At 44.2% G+C, this 18,692-nt stretch overlaps 1 protein-coding gene across 4 annotated transcripts in view; it reads left to right on the top strand.

Moving 5' to 3' along the window:
* The window catches only part of LOC140132079 (annexin A1-like), an 85,596-nt gene that overhangs the window by 55,855 nt on the left and 11,049 nt on the right, over positions 1-18,692 (top strand). For 2 of the 4 annotated variants that reach the window (XM_072150949.1, XM_072150947.1), the window contains exon 3: positions 11,290-11,377. In XM_072150949.1, coding sequence (XP_072007050.1) covers positions 11,290-11,377 — 88 coding nt within the window. Of the gene's footprint in view, positions 1-11,068; positions 11,140-11,289; positions 11,378-18,692 lie in introns of all 4 variants that reach the window. The other 2 variants (XM_072150950.1, XM_072150951.1) reach the window with 2 other exon arrangements.

Here is an 18,692-nt window from a genome sequence, read left to right as displayed (position 1 = left end):
TGTCAGAAACGGCGTTGGTCAGGGCACGGATGATGTTGTCTGACACGTGCTGGTGCAGGGCTGGGACGGCACATCGGGAAAAGTAGTGGCGGCTGGGGACCGAATACCGAGGGGCGGCCGCCGCCATGAGGTTACGAAAGGCCTCGGTCTCTACTAGCCTATAGGGCAGCATCTCCAGGCTAAGCAATCTGGAGATGTGCACATTAAGGGCTTGGGCGTGCGGGTGGGTTGCACTATATTTGCGTTTCCGCTCCAGCGTCTGGGGTATGGAGAGCTGAACGCTGGTGGATGCTGTGGAGGATCGTGGAGGCGACGATGGGGTTTTTGTGCCAGGGTCCTGGGCAGGGGGCTGACTAGCAGCTGACACAGGGGAAGGAGCAGTGGTGTGCACGGCCGGAGGTGAACGGGCTTGTTGCCACTGAGTGGGGTGCTTAGCATTCATATGCCTGCGCATACTGGTGGTAGTTAAGCTAGTAGTGGTGGAACCCCTGCTGAGCCTGGTTTGGCAAATGTTGCACACCACAGTCCGTCGGTCATCCGGTGTTTCCTTAAAGAACCTCCACACTTCTGAAGATCTAGCCCTCGCCGCAAGAGCCCTCACCACGGGAGCTTCACTAGTTGACAGTGGCGCTGATGCACCAGCTCTGGCCCTGCCTCTCCGTCTGGCCCCACCACTGCCTCTTCCAACCTGTTCAGGTTGAGGACTCTCCTCCGTCTCAGAAGCACTGTGTTCACCCGGCCTCTCAACCCAGCTTGGGTCTGTCACCTCATCATCCTCCGATCCCTCAGTCTGCTCCCCCCTCGGACTTCCTGCCCTGACAACAACTTCCCCACTGTCTGACAACCGTGTCTCCTCATCGTCGGACACCTCTTTACACACTTCCACTACGTCAAGAAGGTCATCATCACCCACAGACTGTGACTGGTGGAAAACCTGGGCATCGGAAAATTGCTCAGCAGCAACCGGACAAGTGGTTTGTGACTGTGGGAAGGGTCCAGAAAACAGTTCCTCAGAGTATGCCGGTTCAAATGCCAAATTTTCCTGGGAGGGGGCAGACTGGGGGGGAGGAGGCTGAGGTGCAGGAGCTGGAGGAGTGGGGATTTCGGTGACATGGGTGGACTGCGTGGAAGACTGACTGGTGGTGGACAAATTGCTCGAAGCATTGTCAGCAATCCACGACATCACCTGTTCGCACTGTTCTGGCCTCAACAGTGCTCTACCACGAGTCCCAGTAACTTCAGACATGAACCTAGGGAGTGTAGCTCTGCGGCGTTCCCCTGCTCCCTCATCAGCAGGTGGTGTCTCACCCCGCCCAGGACCACGGCCTCTGACCCCTGCAGTAGTTGGACGCCCACGTCCCCGCCCTCGTCCTCTACCCCTAGCCCTCGGGTTAAACATTTTTAAAATGAGAGTTATAACTTTTTTTTTTTTTTTACTTCTTTTTGTTTTTTTTGGTGTTTTTTTGTGTTTTTTGTTTTTTTTTGAGTTTTTAAAACCAAACAATCCTATCCTATTGCTATGGCTATTTTCTAGCCAAGTATCAAAGGAAGCACACTACTATGCCAGATGAGATGACACTGAGTTATTGCCTAATAGAAATCCAACCCCTACTGAATTTTGCCACTTCGGCCTTTGCTATGGATATGTGCGCCACTAAGCGCAGAACACAGCGGTCGCAAGTCTCACTACAAATTGCTCAGAATTGGCAAGTACATGCACTGCAGAAACTACAGCCACCAGCAGATCAACCAGAAATCAAATATATAGAACGCTACTGTAGGCTTCAAGAAGCTGTTTGTATTCTCCTCTGGCTATTTTCTAGCCAAGTATCAAAGGAAGCACACTACTATGCCAGATGAGATGACACTGAGTTATTGCCTAATAGAAATCCAACCCCTACTGAATTTTGCCACTTCGGCCTTTGCTATGGATATGTGCGCCACTAAGCGCAGAACACAGCGGTCGCAAGTCTCACTACAAATTGCTCAGAATTGGCAAGTACATGCACTGCAGAAACTACAGCCACCAGCAGATCAACCAGAAATCAAATATATAGAACGCTACTGTAGGCTTCAAGAAGCTGTTTGTATTCTCCTCTGGCTATTTTCTAGCCAAGTATCAAAGGAAGCACACTACTATGCCAGATGAGATGACACTGAGTTATTGCCTAATAGAAATCCAACCCCTACTGAATTTTGCCACTTCGGCCTTTGCTATGGATATGTGCGCCACTAAGCGCAGAACACAGCGGTCGCAAGTCTCACTACAAATTGCTCAGAATTGGCAAGTACATGCACTGCAGAAACTACAGCCACCAGCAGATCAACCAGAAATCAAATATATAGAACGCTACTGTAGGCTTCAAGAAGCTGTTTGTATTCTCCTATGGCTATTTTCTAGCCAAGTATCAAAGGAAGCACACTACTATGCCAGATGAGATGACACTGAGTTATTGCCTAATAGAAATCCAACCCCTACTGAATTTTCCCACTTCGGTCTTTGCTATGGATATGTGTGCCACTAAGAGCTAAACACAACGGTAGCAAGTCCCCCTGCTAATTCCTCACAAAATGGTAAAAGATGCAAATTAAAATAAAAAAAGTAGAACGTTATTGTAGCCCTAAGAAGGGCTGTTGGGTTCTTTGAGAATCACTCCTGCCTAACAGTAAGCTAATAGAACACCCTAACGCTTTCCCTGACCAGCAGCAGCTCTCTCCCTAGCGGCATCCAGAGACAGAATGATCCGAGCAGCGCGGCCAGCGGCTAGTCTATCCCAGGGTCACCTGATCTGGCCAGCCAACCACTGCTATCGACGTGTAAGGGTACCACGTCATGCTGGGTGGAGTGCAGAGTCTCCTGGCTTGTGATTGGCTCTGTTTCTGGCCGCCAAAAAGCAAAACGGCGGGAGCTGCCATTTTCTCGAGCGGGCGAAGTATTCGTCCGAGTAACGAGCAGTTTCGAGTACCCTAATGCTCGACCGAGCATCAAGCTCGGACGAGCATGTTCGCTCATCTCTATTTATTATGTTTTATATCAGGGAAAGGGGGTGATTTGAATTTTTTATATTTTATACATTTTTTTACATTTTTTAAACTTTTTTTTTCACTATTTCTTAGACCCTCTAGGGTACATTAACCCTAGATGGTCCAATCATTCCTACCATATACTGCAATGCTACTGTATTGCAGTATATGGCATATATGATTCATTACAATGAGTCACTGGCTCATTGTAACGAATCTGCAGAAACCATGCAACCGATTGCCGCCCCCCCCAATGACGTTCGGGGAGCGGCGATTGAAAGAAACATGGTGGCGCCAATGTGGCGCCAAGTCTTAAGTGCCGCCGGCGACTCTGACGGCGGCAGGGAAGAGGTTAACACCCGCGATCGGTGCAAGCACTGACCGTGGGTGATAGAAATGGGTCAGCTCGTGAGCCCTCTTCATACACCCTTCATAGCTCTGTGGCGGATATATCTGCGGCAGAGCGTCAAGGGGTTAAAGGACATTTATCACCAGGATTAAGGTTTGTAAACCATGCACACCTACATACCATTGTGTGTCCCCTCTGGCAAGACCAGGTCCTCTTTTAGATTCTTAAGCCCCTGTTTTACAAAAATAAGGTTTTAAAAATTATACAAATGAGTCTGAGGGGCTCCATTGACATTTATTGAGCCTGGAGCCTCTCAGACTCAGTTGCATAATTATAAAAAAAACGGGCTTAAAGAAGAGCAAATCTTGACAGAGGGGCCACACACCCGCATGTAAGTGTGCTTGGTTTACAAACCTTAATCCTGGTGGTACATGTCCTTTAAAGAGGACCCTGAAATTTGGCACTAGCAGCTGCTTACTAAAGTAAGTTGCTCCTAGTGCTACAACAAAAGCTGCAGTGTTAAAATGATAGCATTAACGGAAACCTACAACCATACAGTTAGGAACACTACAGCCATACAGTAAGGGACAATACCCCCATACAGTGAGGAATACTACCCCCCATACAGTGAGGAACGCTACCCCCCATATAGTGAGGAACAATGCCCCCATACAGTGAAGAATACTACCGCCATACAGTGAGGAACACTACCTCCATACAGTGAGGGACACTACCTCCATACAATGAGGGACACTACCGCCATACAGTGAGGGACACTACCGCCATACAGTGAGGAAAACTACCGCCATACAGTGAGGGACACTACCGCCATACAGTGAGGGACACTACCGCCATCACTTCCGCCATACAGTGAGGGGCACTACCGCCATACAGTGAGGGTCACTACCGCCATACAGTGAGGGGCACTACCCCCATACAGTGAGGAAGAGTACCTCCATAAAGTGAGGAACACTACCCCATGCAGTGAAGGACACTTCCCCCATACAGTGAGGAATACTACTGCCATACAGTGAGGAACACTAGCCCCATACAGTAAGGGCCAATACCCCCATACAGTGAGGAACACTACCGCCATACAGTGAGGAACACTACCCCCATACAGTGAGGAACGCTACCCCCCATACAGTGAGGAACACTACCGCCATACAGTGAGGAACACTACCGCCATACAGTGAGGAACACTACCCCCATACAGTGAGGAACGCTACCCCCCATACAGTGAGGAACACTACCACCATACAGTGAAGAATACTACCGCCATACAGTGAGGAACACTACCTCCATACAGTGAGGGACACTACCTCCATACGGTGAGGAAAACTACTGCCATACAGTGAGGAACACTACCCCCATACAGAGAGGGACACTACCGCCAAACAGTGAGGGACACTACCTCCATACAGTGAGGAACACTACCGCCATACAGTGAGGAACACTACCGCCATACAGTGAGGAACACTACCGCCATACAGTGAGGAACACTACTCCCATACAGTGAGGAACACTACCGCCATACAGTGAGGAACACTAGCCCCATACAGTAAGGGATACTATCCCAATACAGTGAGGGCCACTACCGCCATACAGTGAAGAACACTACTGCCATACAGTGAGGAACACTAGTCCCATACAGTGAGGGACACTACCTCCATACAGTGAGGAACACTACCGCCATACAGTGAGGAACACTACCCCCATACACTGAGGGACAGTACCCCCATACATTAAGGGACACTACCGCCATACAATGAGAGACACTACCGCCATACAGTGAGGAACACTACCTCCATACAGTGAGGAACACTTTCCCCATACACTGAGGGACAGTACCCCCATACATTAAGGGAAACTACCGCCATACAATGAGAGACACTACCGCCATACAGTGAGGAACACTACCTCCATACAGTGAAGGACACTACCTCCATACGGTGAGGAAAACTACTGCCATACAGTGAGGAACACTACCCCATACAGTGAGGGATACTATCCCCATACAGTGAGGGACACTACTCCCATACAGCGAGGAACACTACCGCCATACAGTGAGGAACACTACCGCCATACAGTGAGGAACACTACTCCCATACAGTGAGGAACACTACCGCCATACAGTGAGGAACACTAGCCCCATACAGTAAGGGATACTATCCCTATACAGTGAGGGACACTACCGCCATACAGTGAGGAACACTACTGCCATACAGTGAGGAACACTAGTCCCATACAGTGAGGGACACTACTCCCATACAGTGAGGGACACTACCGCCATACAGTGAGGAACACTACTGCCATACAGTGAGGAACACTAGTCCCATACAGTGAGGGACACTACTCCCATACAGTGAGGAACACTGCCCCCATACAGTGAAGAATACTACCGCCATACAGTGAGGAACACTACCTCCATACAGTGAGGGACACTACGTCCATACAATGAGGGACACTACCGCCATACAGTGAGGGACACTACCGCCATACAGTGAGGAAAACTACCGCCATACAGTGAGGGACACTACCGCCATACAGTGAGGGACACTACCGCCATCACTTCCGCCATACAGTGAGGGGCACTACCGCCATACAGTGAGGGGCACTACCGCCATACAGTGAGGGGCACTACCCCCATACAGTGAGGAAGAGTACCTCCATAAAGTGAGGAACACTACCCCCATGCAGTGAAGGACACTTCCCCCATACAGTGAGGAATACTACTGCCATACAGTGAGGAACACTAGCCCCATACAGTAAGGGCCAATACCCCCATACAGTGAGGAACACTACCGCCATACAGTGAGGAACACTACCCCCATACAGTGAGGAACGCTACCCCCCATACAGTGAGGAACACTACCGCCATACAGTGAGGAACACTACCGCCATACAGTGAGGAACACTACCCCCATACAGTGAGGAACGCTACCCCCCATACAGTGAGGAACACTACCACCATACAGTGAAGAATACTACCGCCATACAGTGAGGAACACTACCTCCATACAGTGAGGGACACTACCTCCATACGGTGAGGAAAACTACTGCCATACAGTGAGGAACACTACCCCCATACAGAGAGGGACACTACCGCCAAACAGTGAGGGACACTACCTCCATACAGTGAGGAACACTACCGCCATACAGTGAGGAACACTACCGCCATACAGTGAGGAACACTAGCCCCATACAGTAAGGGATACTATCCCAATACAGTGAGGGCCACTACCGCCATACAGTGAAGAACACTACTGCCATACAGTGAGGAACACTAGTCCCATACAGTGAGGGACACTACCTCCATACAGTGAGGAACACTACCGCCATACAGTGAGGAACACTACCCCCATACACTGAGGGACAGTACCCCCTTACATTAAGGGACACTACCGCCATACAATGAGAGACACTACCGCCATACAGTGAGGAACACTACCTCCATACAGTGAGGAACACTTTCCCCATACACTGAGGGACAGTACCCCCATACATTAAGGGACACTACCGCCATACAATGAGAGACACTACCGCCATACAGTGAGGAACACTACCTCCATACAGTGAAGGACACTACCTCCATACGGTGAGGAAAACTACTGCCATACAGTGAGGAACACTACCCCCATACAGTGAGGGACACTACTCCCATACAGTGAGGAACACTACCGCCATACAGTGAGGAACACTACCGCCATACAGTGAGGAACACTACTCCCATACAGTGAGGAACACTACCGCCATACAGTGAGGAACACTAGCCCCATACAGTAAGGGATACTATCCCTATACAGTGAGGGACACTACCGCCATACAGTGAGGAACACTAGTCCCATACAGTGAGGGACACTACTCCCATACAGTGAGGAACACTAGTCCCATACAGTGAGGGACACTACTCCCATACAGTGAGGGAGACTACTGCCATACAGTGAGGAACACTAGTCCCATACAGTGAGGGACACTACTCCCATACAGTGAGGGACACTACCTCCATACAGTGAGGAACACTACCACCATACAGTGAGGAACACTACTCCCATACAGTGAGGAACACTACTCCCATACAGTGAGGAACACTACCGCCATACAGTGAGGAACACTAGCCCCATACAGTAAGGGATACTATCCCTATACAGTGAGGGACACTACCGCCATACAGTGAGGAACACTAGTCCCATACAGTGAGGGACACTACTCCCATACAGTGAGGAACACTAGTCCCATACAGTGAGGGACACTACTCCCATACAGTGAGGGAGACTACTGCCATACAGTGAGGAACACTAGTCCCATACAGTGAGGGACACTACTCCCATACAGTGAGGGACACTACCTCCATACAGTGAGGAACACTACCACCATACAGTGAGGAACACTACCGCCATACAGTGAGGAACACTACTGCCATATAGTGAGGAACACTACCCCATACAGTGAAGGACACTACCCCCATACAGTGAAGGACACTACCCCCATACAGTGAGGAACACTACCCCCATACAGTGAGGGACACTACCCCCATACAGTGTGGGACACTACCCCCATACAATGTGGGACACTACCCCCATACAGTGAGGGACACTACCCCCATACAGTGAGGGACACTACCCCCATACAGTGAGGAATACTACCCCCATACAGTGAGGAACACTACCCCCATACAGAGAGGAACACTACCCACATTCAGTGAGGGACAGTACCGCCATGTTCCTTTCCTCTTCCCAGTTCTCTGCCCCATGAAACACGTTGTGCTTGTGGTCATTTTGCTTATAAAGGAAAAAAAAACTATTCGAAATTCGTTCCCATGGATTACTGTAAACTTCGGATTCGTGACGAATTGAAGTTTTTTTAAAAATTCTAAACGAATTTAGAATCATTAGAATCGATTCACCCATTTATAGTGACTGGAGTGCCTTTAGTAGCTGTCTACTCATCCATGCCATAGGTAGGGCCTGATAGAAAGCAATAACTGACAGTAAAAGTTGTACAGTGTAGTGTAGTGCAGGAAGATAACATTTTGTATGGGATTAGAGCTCCAGGGTCATGGACGCATGGGGGGACATGTATCTTTTTTTTTGCTTGGCTTTTATTTATTAGCAACTTATTGTGGGTTATGTTCATGCTGTGGCATTTTTTTTTACTCCTTGTGTTGAACCCAATAACAAATAGATTCTGGTGTTATATGGCCTAAAATAAAATACTATATATGGTATAAAATGAATATTTTATTGATATGCATTAAAAACAATTAAAAAACAGCAAACACCCATCACAAAGATGGGAGCAACCAGACACCTCCAATACAGGCTAGCTGGTATGCTCACCCCCTCCCCCGGCAGTCCAGATAAAGACAACTAGGATGACCCCTGACAAAGCCACAGCGAGGTGGAGATACGCGTGGGGCAGTGGACCCCCCCCCCCGATCTGACAACACTTGGTAAAGTTACATGGTTTTATTTTTGTACTAAATGCTACCTATGCATTTTTGACTTATTACCTGTGGGTCATCCTAGTTGTCTTTATCTGGACTGCCGGGGGGTTGAGCATACCAGCTAGCCTGTATTGGAGGTGTCTGGTTGCTCCCATCTTTGTGATGGGTGTTTGCTGTTTTTAATTGTTTTTAACGCATATCAATAAAATATTCATTTTATACCATATATAGTATTTTATTTTAGGCCCTATAACACCAGAATCTATTTGGATTTCATGTGTTTATTCACTCTGTTTCACTGGTGTGGGGCCGCATAAATTAGGGCAGATACGCAACTGACACAGTTGCAATTGTATGTACTTGAACCCAATAACAAAGAATACGCTGAAATGTCAAAATGCTACTTTTTCACCGTATTGGAAAACAAAAAAATTTTTTATAGAAAGTGATCAAAAAGTCAACTTAAGATACACAGATCTTTAAACCGAAGTATGAAAAAGTAATTAGCATATATGGAGAAACAGACATATTTTTTTTGTACAGAGGATTTTAATTATTTTAAATGCATTAACACAATAAAGCCTGTGTAAAATTTCCCCATCGTAATGACCCATGAATAAAGGAGACCTGTCCATTTTCACCGCAATTGGATTTTTCTTCTGCTTCCCAGTACCGCCCCTACTAAGTACCATTAGTTACAGAGAAAACAAGCCCTCAAACAGCTTTGTACAAAGAAAAATATGGTGGAGAGTGAAAAATGGAAACACACATAAGAAAATGAGCAAGTTGTTAAAAAAAAAATCTCCTAAGACACATTAGACAAGCAAAAGAAAAAAAAGGAACATGCACACAGCCAGGCTTAAGATGCATGTGCCTTATGGTGTGTCTCCAGGTTTATACTTCTTTAACATATATTATTTGAGTGGTTATGTATGATGAGTATAACATTTAGAAATCAGAAAAATCTGAAATTTTATCAAAATTCCAATATTCCAATTGATTCCACATGGACCTAAGCACCATAGAAAAATAATTAAAATGTCTTAATTACACGCGTCTATTTTTCAAAGAAAGAAAACAAAAATATGGGACATATAAGACCATCATTCTTAATTCAAATATTTATGGATGAAAAAAGTGGCTATTTGGGCACTCTTTTTCGTTACGATGTTCACGGCCGGGAATAATCATTTTAATGGTTTGATAGTACCAACATATTGGAACGTGGCAATACCGAACATCTTCATCAGGCGCTGGGACATGGTGACGGTGGGCATGCCAGGCAAGTTGAAGGGTGGTGCCGTTCCCCTGAAAACAGGCACTCCAGAGTGAGGGACGGGGGCTCGTTATATAGGGAGTGCCGAAGGCGGTAAATACGTCCCGCCTCTATAATTTTTATTAAAGTCGGACAACCCATTTTATGTTAAATAAATTTGCTACCTTCAAGACTTCCATCCAATGCATTTGCATTGTAGTATAATTTTGTTTACTCCCTTTGTTTCATGATTTTTTGCTGGGCCAAGGTTCTGCAGTTTGTCAGTCTTGGAACCACACCTAAATGTGTGATGCTCTTTTGATTGTAGAATATCAAAAAATCTCACAAAGTGAGCAGCCACCAAAGTCTTGTACCCTGTCTTACTGTTCTGTGATCCTGTTCTGTGCACATGGGTAAGGACCACTGCCCAGTTGTTGCCTGCGCATCAGTGCAGAGTTGACAAGTAGGCAGAAACATTGGTTCTATGAAGCTCAGTTTACACCTTTTCCCTGTTTTGACATTTCTGGTGTTAAAGATATTACACTGGACTCAGACGCCATTTTACATATTGTCGGACATTTGGGTGGGTTCGCCCCTCAGCACACAAAGACTTAGTGCTCACTAGCACTACCTAGTGGAAGATATCCAGGTGAACATCTGGACATTTGGTTTATGTGAAGACAGCCAATGGTTCTACATTCCTTTGTGTGCTTACATCCAATAGTGTTACATTTCCTGGGTGAGAACACCCAATTATAGTTGCTGCTTTCCTAATTACACGCCTTATGTAAAGTGCCTTATGGTTTTCTATAAATGTCGGTCCCTCAATAAACTTATCAGTCTTGTTTGCTAACTTCCTGCAAGGACAGGTCTTGTCTTTTCTTTCAAATTCCAGCGCTGGACACAGACTCATTTAATTTGAAAGTCACCTTACAATGATTAGGGGTTTGAGCCCCAGATAAAAATCTATAAGACTGGTATTTTATTTTTACAGATACCATGTCTTTTGTTCAGGAATTCCTAAATCAGGCTGTATTCATGGAAGGCCCAGCTGAAAATGCATGTGTAAGCATTCAATTCTATTATAATAAGCACATGAGTTTTCTCAGTTATTTTTTTTCTCAAGTTTAATTTTATGTTTGTTGATGACCTACTAATTCACTTGTTTAATTACATCATTATCTGTCTTTTAATGGACAATTTTCCACTCTGCAGCAAAAAGCTACTGGAGGTCTGGAGGGGGCTCCAACTTATGATGCTACTGCAGATGCTACTGCTTTAGACAAGGCTATAAAAGCTAAAGGTTGGTGTGTTTTATGAATGTGAATTTAGGGGTACTAGTTTTTAGACAATAATGTGATATTTTTATATGTATTTGAGAAGGTTGCTAAAAATGTTTATATGTATTATTGTTAGTGACCGTTTAAATTTTTTTTTAAAGAAGCTTGTTGACACTCCCATAAATTTGAATGGAGTGCATTCAGTGCAGCTGTGGGAAGAAGGTCAGTACACCTTCGTTCTCGAGATGGGTGAAGGTCACAGAAGTCAGACCTGCATTGATCATCTATTTATAACATATCCTGTGGATATGTCATGAATAAAATACCCCTTTAACAACAGTTTCTGTACCTTGTTCATAGCTTTCGGCCATCAGGGTCAATAGTCAGGTGTCATTGTCGGGTATCAAATATACAATTATATGATCTTTGACTGTGACTCCTGACCATGTCCTAAAATGAACACTGTGGGGTACATTTACTTAGGGTCCGTCTGACGCATTTCCGCCGGGTTTCCCGAATTTTTCCGATTCGCTCTGAATTGCCCTGGGTTTTTGGCACACAAGATCGTATTGTGCAACACAAATCGGGGGCGTGGACAACGCGACTGATTCATACAAACTGCGGAATTTAACTTTCAAAATTGTGTCGCAAGATCAGCAGTTATATGCACCGGGAAGAAGATGGTGAACCTCGGCGGACCTCAGCGGGGAAGCGACACATGCAGGAAATTGGATGTGCCCCTGTATGTATAATCCAAGTGACACATCCTCTATTATTTATTTATTATTTAATTACTTTTTTATTGTATTGTTATGTCTTTTTACCTTAAAGAGAAAAATAAAAATTTTACAAGAAATAAGAATCTTTTTTTATCGTCATATTCTGACACACATTTTTTTTCACCCAAGTTTAATTGTTAGTGGGACAAGCTGATGATTTTATTGATTATATTATATAAAAAAAGGAATGGATAGCAAAATTGCAAAAATTGGTGATTTGGACTTGCATGTTGGGAAAACCCTTTTAACATTGCACTGTGATTCCCAAGTTCATAATTTAATTAACTAACGAAGACCTAAGTTGCCAAATAGAAAGCCAAACATGAAACCCACCCAAAGTTAATAAAATATATACAATGCATCCGAATTTTTTAACATAAACAGCCCCATGCAAATTAAAAATATTATAGACAAACTTTTATGTATGGATTTTAGTGTATGCAGCACTATCCCACCAAGTAACCTTCGACATTCTCCCCCTAAATTAACTCCTTAATGACCGCCGGAAATCTATGTCGGTCATTAAGGGTACTTCTTCTGACACAACGTGGCATGTAAGCATGTCCCCTGTGGATCAGACCCCCCCGGTGTGCTTACCTGGCGATCCAATCCATTCTGCCGCAGCCACGGGGTCTGGCAAGTGCCCCGAGGCTGCCAGCTCCTCTCTGCGCCGGGTTCCTCCTCCTGGCAGAACCCGGCTGTATGCAACTGAGCATGTGTATTGCAGTGTAAAGGTTTGAACAAGTGATCGGATGAAAAAACCAAATGAAGTATATAAAATACAAAAAACACACAGAAAAGTACATATTTTGTATCATCGCATCCGTATCAATCTGTACAATAAATCTAAAACAATATTTAACCTGCTCGGTGAACAATGTAAAAAAAAGCCATGAAAAACGTACCGTAATATACAATTTTTAACCAAATACCATCACAAAAAATGTTCTAAAAAGTGATCAAAAAAGTTACTTGCCCTTTGTATGATACGACTGAAAAGAACAACTCATTTAGCAAAAAATAAGCCCTCAACTAGACCTATCAATGGAAAAATACAAAAGTTATGCTCCTAAAAAGTTGCAATTTTCTCCAATATAGGTTTTGCTTAGTAAAACTATATAAATGAGTTATCACCATAATCATAGTGAACTAGAGAATAAAGATAAAATATTATTTTTATGTAATGGTGAGATTTACGTTAATCTCATGAATAAGCAACAGACCACCCAAATTAATTATCTATACATTATATCTTATCCCACAAATCCTAAGCCCTAATATGTTCGCATTACCCAAAAAAATTTAAATTCTATAGCCTGTACATTGTGAAAATACAACTCTGCACTGAATAGCACTGCCTTAAACCTATGCCTGGCCATGCGCCCATACAGCAGGTTACTACCACATATGGGGTGTCGAAACACTCAGGAAGAATTGGACATCAAACTTTACAGAGCATTTCATCATTTTAGTCATTATGAAAGTGTCATTTTTGGCCTAAATTAATGTATTTTCCAACAAAAGTCAAAAGTTTCTAAATCGCACTTCCATTTTGGTTTAACCCATTTAAAAAACTTAAAGGGTTAATAGACTTAATAGAAGTTGTTTTACATACGTTGAGGGGTGAAATTTATATAGTGGGTAATTTATGGGGTTTTAATATTATTTCGGCTTTTTGAGTTGTCCCTCAAAATGTGATTTTTGGAGATTTTCATAAAAATTTTAAAAATCGCAACTAAAGTTCTAAGCTGCATAACCTTCTAGAAAAAGGAGAGGACTGATAAAATATCATTCTACCAAAAAGCAGACATTCCGTAAGTGTTAGTTATCTAGCTTTTGGGGTAGTTTTACTATCTATGTGAAATGTAGAACAAATTTGTAATTACACAAATAAATATTTTTTTCCAAAATGTTGCCAAATTTTCATTTTTTTCCAGAATGAAACACAAAACTTATCACTTAAATTTTACCACAACCATGAAGTACAATGTGTCACGAGAAAACAATCTCAATTACCTGGATATGTTAAAGCATTCCGAAGTTATAACCAATTATCTTGAGACCTGATCAGTGAGCTGAAAACAAGCATCGTTGATAAGGGGTTAAATCAATCCCTCCTTAACATAAACATCATCCCTCCTTTAATTAAAATGTAGAGTGTCTTTCAAATTATAATATTGTGGCTGTCATGAATTATTATATTGATGTACATATATAATTCACCAGACCAAAGCTTAATACATAAATACAGCACCAGTGTGGAGTTCAACACATAAGTACAGAACTAGAACAAGCTTCATACAGAAACACAGCACCAAGACCAATTCCCAGTCGCACTGCATACTACCCCCAGTATAAAGATATCTAGCACACTGCTCCCCGCACACAGTATATAGGTAGCTCCAGCACACTACAGCCAACCTCTCCATTTTACAGGTAGCCCCAGCACACTATAACAAACCCCCCAGTATATAGATAGCCCCAGCACATTGTAGCCAACCCCCCCACCCAGTATATAGGTAGCCCAGCAAAATGCAGCCTACCCCCAGTATAAAGGTAGCCTCAACACACTGTAGCCACCCCCAGAATATGGGGAGTCCCAGCACACTGCAGTCACCCCCCTTCAGTATATACAGATGCAGCACTGGAAAACATGACTGGCATAATGCGTTAACCAGACCTGATAATTTAGTTTGTAGTGTAGCACACTGCAGCCACCTCCCAAGTATATATGGAAGTATATATTTGTAAAAACTTGGCCAACAAGCAAACCCAGCATGGACACAAACACACAACCTGAATGCAGGAAGAAGGGCAATAGAGTGGACAGGAATAGTTGGTAACAACCAGAGCAGGTCCAAAAAACACTCACTAGAAAATAAACACGGACAAAGGGGAACAGACAGGAACGTGGTGAGTACATACAAGAGAAAAGACAAACTTCTCTCACCACAATGAAAGAAACAAGCTACTTAGTAAGTATAGATATTCCTACAGAAGAGAGCCAGGAATAAGCTGCAGATACAATACAACTTACCACAGCTGAGACTTGAAAACACCAGCAGATTATGCAGAAAAACCAGCAACAAAAAGACAGGGAATAACAATCAGGCTACATTGCCCAGTGGTAGAGAAAGGCGACAGGATGCCGGTTCAAATCCTGACAGTAGCCTCAACACACTGAAACCGCCCCCACCCCTAGTATATAGGTAGCCCCAGTGTACTGCAGTTAACCCCCCCCCCCCTTACACTTTATAAAAAGAAAACAATATCTGGTGCTCCACATGGCTCCCATTCTATCTTCTGCAGTAGCGTGACCTAGCTCTGTGTGATGGGCCCACGCACACGCTATAACGTCACGAGGCGCCGCGTCATAGTGTGAGCACAGGCCCAGCGCATGTAGCTGAGTTGTGTTAATGCAGAAGATAGATGAGGAACCACAGGGATTGCTGGAAGGTGAGAACTTAATAATACCCTAAATGGATTTTATTGTCATAGTTTAAATTAGAAATGATCAATTTTAGTATGACAATAAAATACCTTGAGTGTATAACGTTTAACATTATCACCCATTGCACCGTCCTTTTCTACCCATGTTTTATTAGACTGTGTAGCAGTGAAATGTTGTAATTTTCAAGTTGCAGTACTGTAATTATAATAGTTTCCTTTTTTAAAAGGTGTTGATGAAGCAAAGATAATTGCCGTTTTGACAAAAAGAAATAATGCTCAGTGCCAGGCCATTAAAAAAGCATGAAAGACCTATTAAAGCAAAATATGGACCGAATATATCATAAATTACAGCGATGTTGCCACAATGCAGATGGGGCACCAACAATGTACAAATTGCTAAGCTCAGAAAGCAAATAACCAAAAAAGCAACAAAGTGAGCGTGCGTTACTAAAACATGAGATTTATTGATATGCGTTAAAAATAAGACAATCACATAATACCAGGTGGTTACAAGGCAAACAGCCAAAGATAGGTGCTGGGCAGCACAAATAATTAGTAGACAATAGGCAAGATATTTCATAACATCATAAAGTGCATAGTGCAAAGCCCTAGAAATCAGTCAATGCTGAATGAGTAAACAATGAGTAATGGGAGCGCAGATGGAGAAATAAAACAGTTATACCTACAATTATAAAGTGTCAACAGCGCATGAGAGGAGAGCTGCCCAGCACCTCCCCGACACGTGTTTCGTCCTCGCAGGACTTTGTCAAGGGGTGGTGCTGTGGACGGCGCAGAAAGATTAAATCATGGAAGCTAACCAATAGGAGAAGCGAGGCGCACCTGCGCCAAATAAGCGGGAGGTGAAATATATTGGGCGCATGATCCGTGACTTGTGCGTCCGCGCGGTGGGTAGGCGGGACAAGTACGTCACCGGGAGCAAGTCACATGATCCGGATGACGACATGAGCCGCCGCCCACACGCGCAGGCGCACAGCGGTCAACGGGCATGCGCACCTTACACCTGAGGACTTCAGACACCATGTTGAATGTGGGATGAAATAGTGTATCAACAGTGTCTTAGAGCAGGATGATAAAACATGTAAGTGTGGGAAGGATGGAATGAAGAGCGAAAAGGATATGCATGAGCCAAGTGATGCACTCATTGGCAAAAGAGAGAACAGGTTGAACCAACCAAGAGTGGATATAAGGTAAGTAGTGTAGGTAGTGTGCAAACTGCAATATAAGTGATGTAGATGGTGTAAGGTAAGTATGCAAAAGTGAATGTGCAGACATGGGTAAGTATACGGGCTGCAAAGAGAGGGGACCATCTACGGATGGGATGCTGCAAGGGCAAAAAGGCATGAAGTGCATCGGAAGGAAATATGTGCATGGGGAAGTGATATAATGTAAGATGGTACACAAGGACCATATGCAAGTGGAAGGTCCTGGGGAAATGGAATGGAGTGAACAAGAAGTGGTGCTGGGAGATCATGTGCAACATATGGTCAATGTTGCGAGTGCATGGGTGCGAGGAGAGACCACAGACGTGATAAGAAAGATGATGTGCGAGGAGTGACACTAAGTGACAAAAGTGGATGTGCCCAAGGATGATGTGCAAATAGTGGCAAAAAATAATGCAGCAAGGAGTGCCAAAAAAACCCAACAATGGGTAAAAAACATAGTGCGCAAGAGTGTGGTGGACTGTGGGAAAGGTGAAAGGATGAAGTAGGGACGAGGTGGAGAGATGGTTAGGAGAAACAAGGCATCGCGGTCCTGGTGGCTGGCAAATAAAGAAACAAAGTCATTCCATCGATAGTCCAGTATCCCCGAAGGGCAATAAACATGAGTAGCTTCCAGATCTTCCGACACAGAATTAACGTTCTATAATACAAAAATAAAAATAAAAAAAGACAAAGTGAGTTAAAATCTTTAACATACAAATGAATTAAAAACATGAAGGAGCACCACAAGAGGCGGACACAGAGAGCGGCAGAAGGAGGCAAAAGGGTAAACCTATAGATAAAGGATATTTACAGGAAGGCAGAAAACCCGAAGTTCTCATTTAGTCCATGAGGGGACACTGTATGAAGTGTCCAAATCCATTTCGACTCTAATTGGAGTAATCTCCGTTTGAGAGCCCCACCACAGAGATCTAAGTTAACGTGGTCTATTCCTATTACCTTAAAGCCTGATGGATCCGAGTGATGAGTTTGCTTAAAATGCCGAGGTATAGGTTTCAACTTCAAGATATCCTCCTCTTGGAGCACAGCTGATGAAGCCAAGATCCCGGTGACATGCTCGCGTACCCTGAGTTTAAGTTCCCGTGTCGTCATGCCTACGTAAATTTTTCTACATGGGCACGTGGCATAATAAATTACGCCCTTGGTGGTACAGTTGATGGGCCATGTGATCTTGTACTGTCTTGTCCCGTCTGATCGGGAGAAGTGTGTTGATTTTTCCACGTTTGGGCATGCAATACATTTCCCACAGGGAAGGCAGCCCCATTTTGGTGGTTGTGCTCCAAAAATTCGTGTAGGTGGATCAGGAACAAAATAACTATGCACAAGTGAATCCCTGAGGTTGCGTGCTCTGCGGGACACAATAGATGGGAAGGGGGTTATTATTTTTTCTAGAATAGGATCTGAAGTGAGAATCGGCCAGAATTTCTGAAGGATGTGCTGCATATCCTTCCACCGGTTATGGTAAGTAGTGATGAATCGAGGGGGTTGTACAGTTTTCACAGATTTCTTAGGGTAGAGGAGAGAATTGCGGTCAGTAGTACAAGCTCTTCTGTACGCTTTGGAAATGCTTCTCTTGCTGTAGCCGCGTTCGAGAAAGCGGTTCGAGAGATCTTCAGCTTGTTTTTCAAATTCTTCAGAAGAAGAACAGATTCTCTTCATACGTAAAAATTGACCAATGGGTACAGCATTGATGGTCTGAGGTGGGTGAGCTGAGGTAGCATGTAGCAAGCTATTAGTTGATGTAGTTTTCCTGAAGACGTCCGTCTGGAGATATCCTGAGGAATCCTTCATGACACGAATATCCAAGAAATCTCTGGAATTGGAATCAGATGACCAAGTAAGTTTGATATTCCGTTGGTTATTGTTCA

This window comes from Engystomops pustulosus, chromosome 1, assembly GCF_040894005.1.
Source record: "Engystomops pustulosus chromosome 1, aEngPut4.maternal, whole genome shotgun sequence".
Lineage (NCBI taxonomy): Eukaryota > Metazoa > Chordata > Amphibia > Anura > Leptodactylidae > Engystomops > Engystomops pustulosus.
Note: the sequence above shows the minus strand (reverse complement) of the source record. Positions and strands in the feature narration are given on the sequence as shown.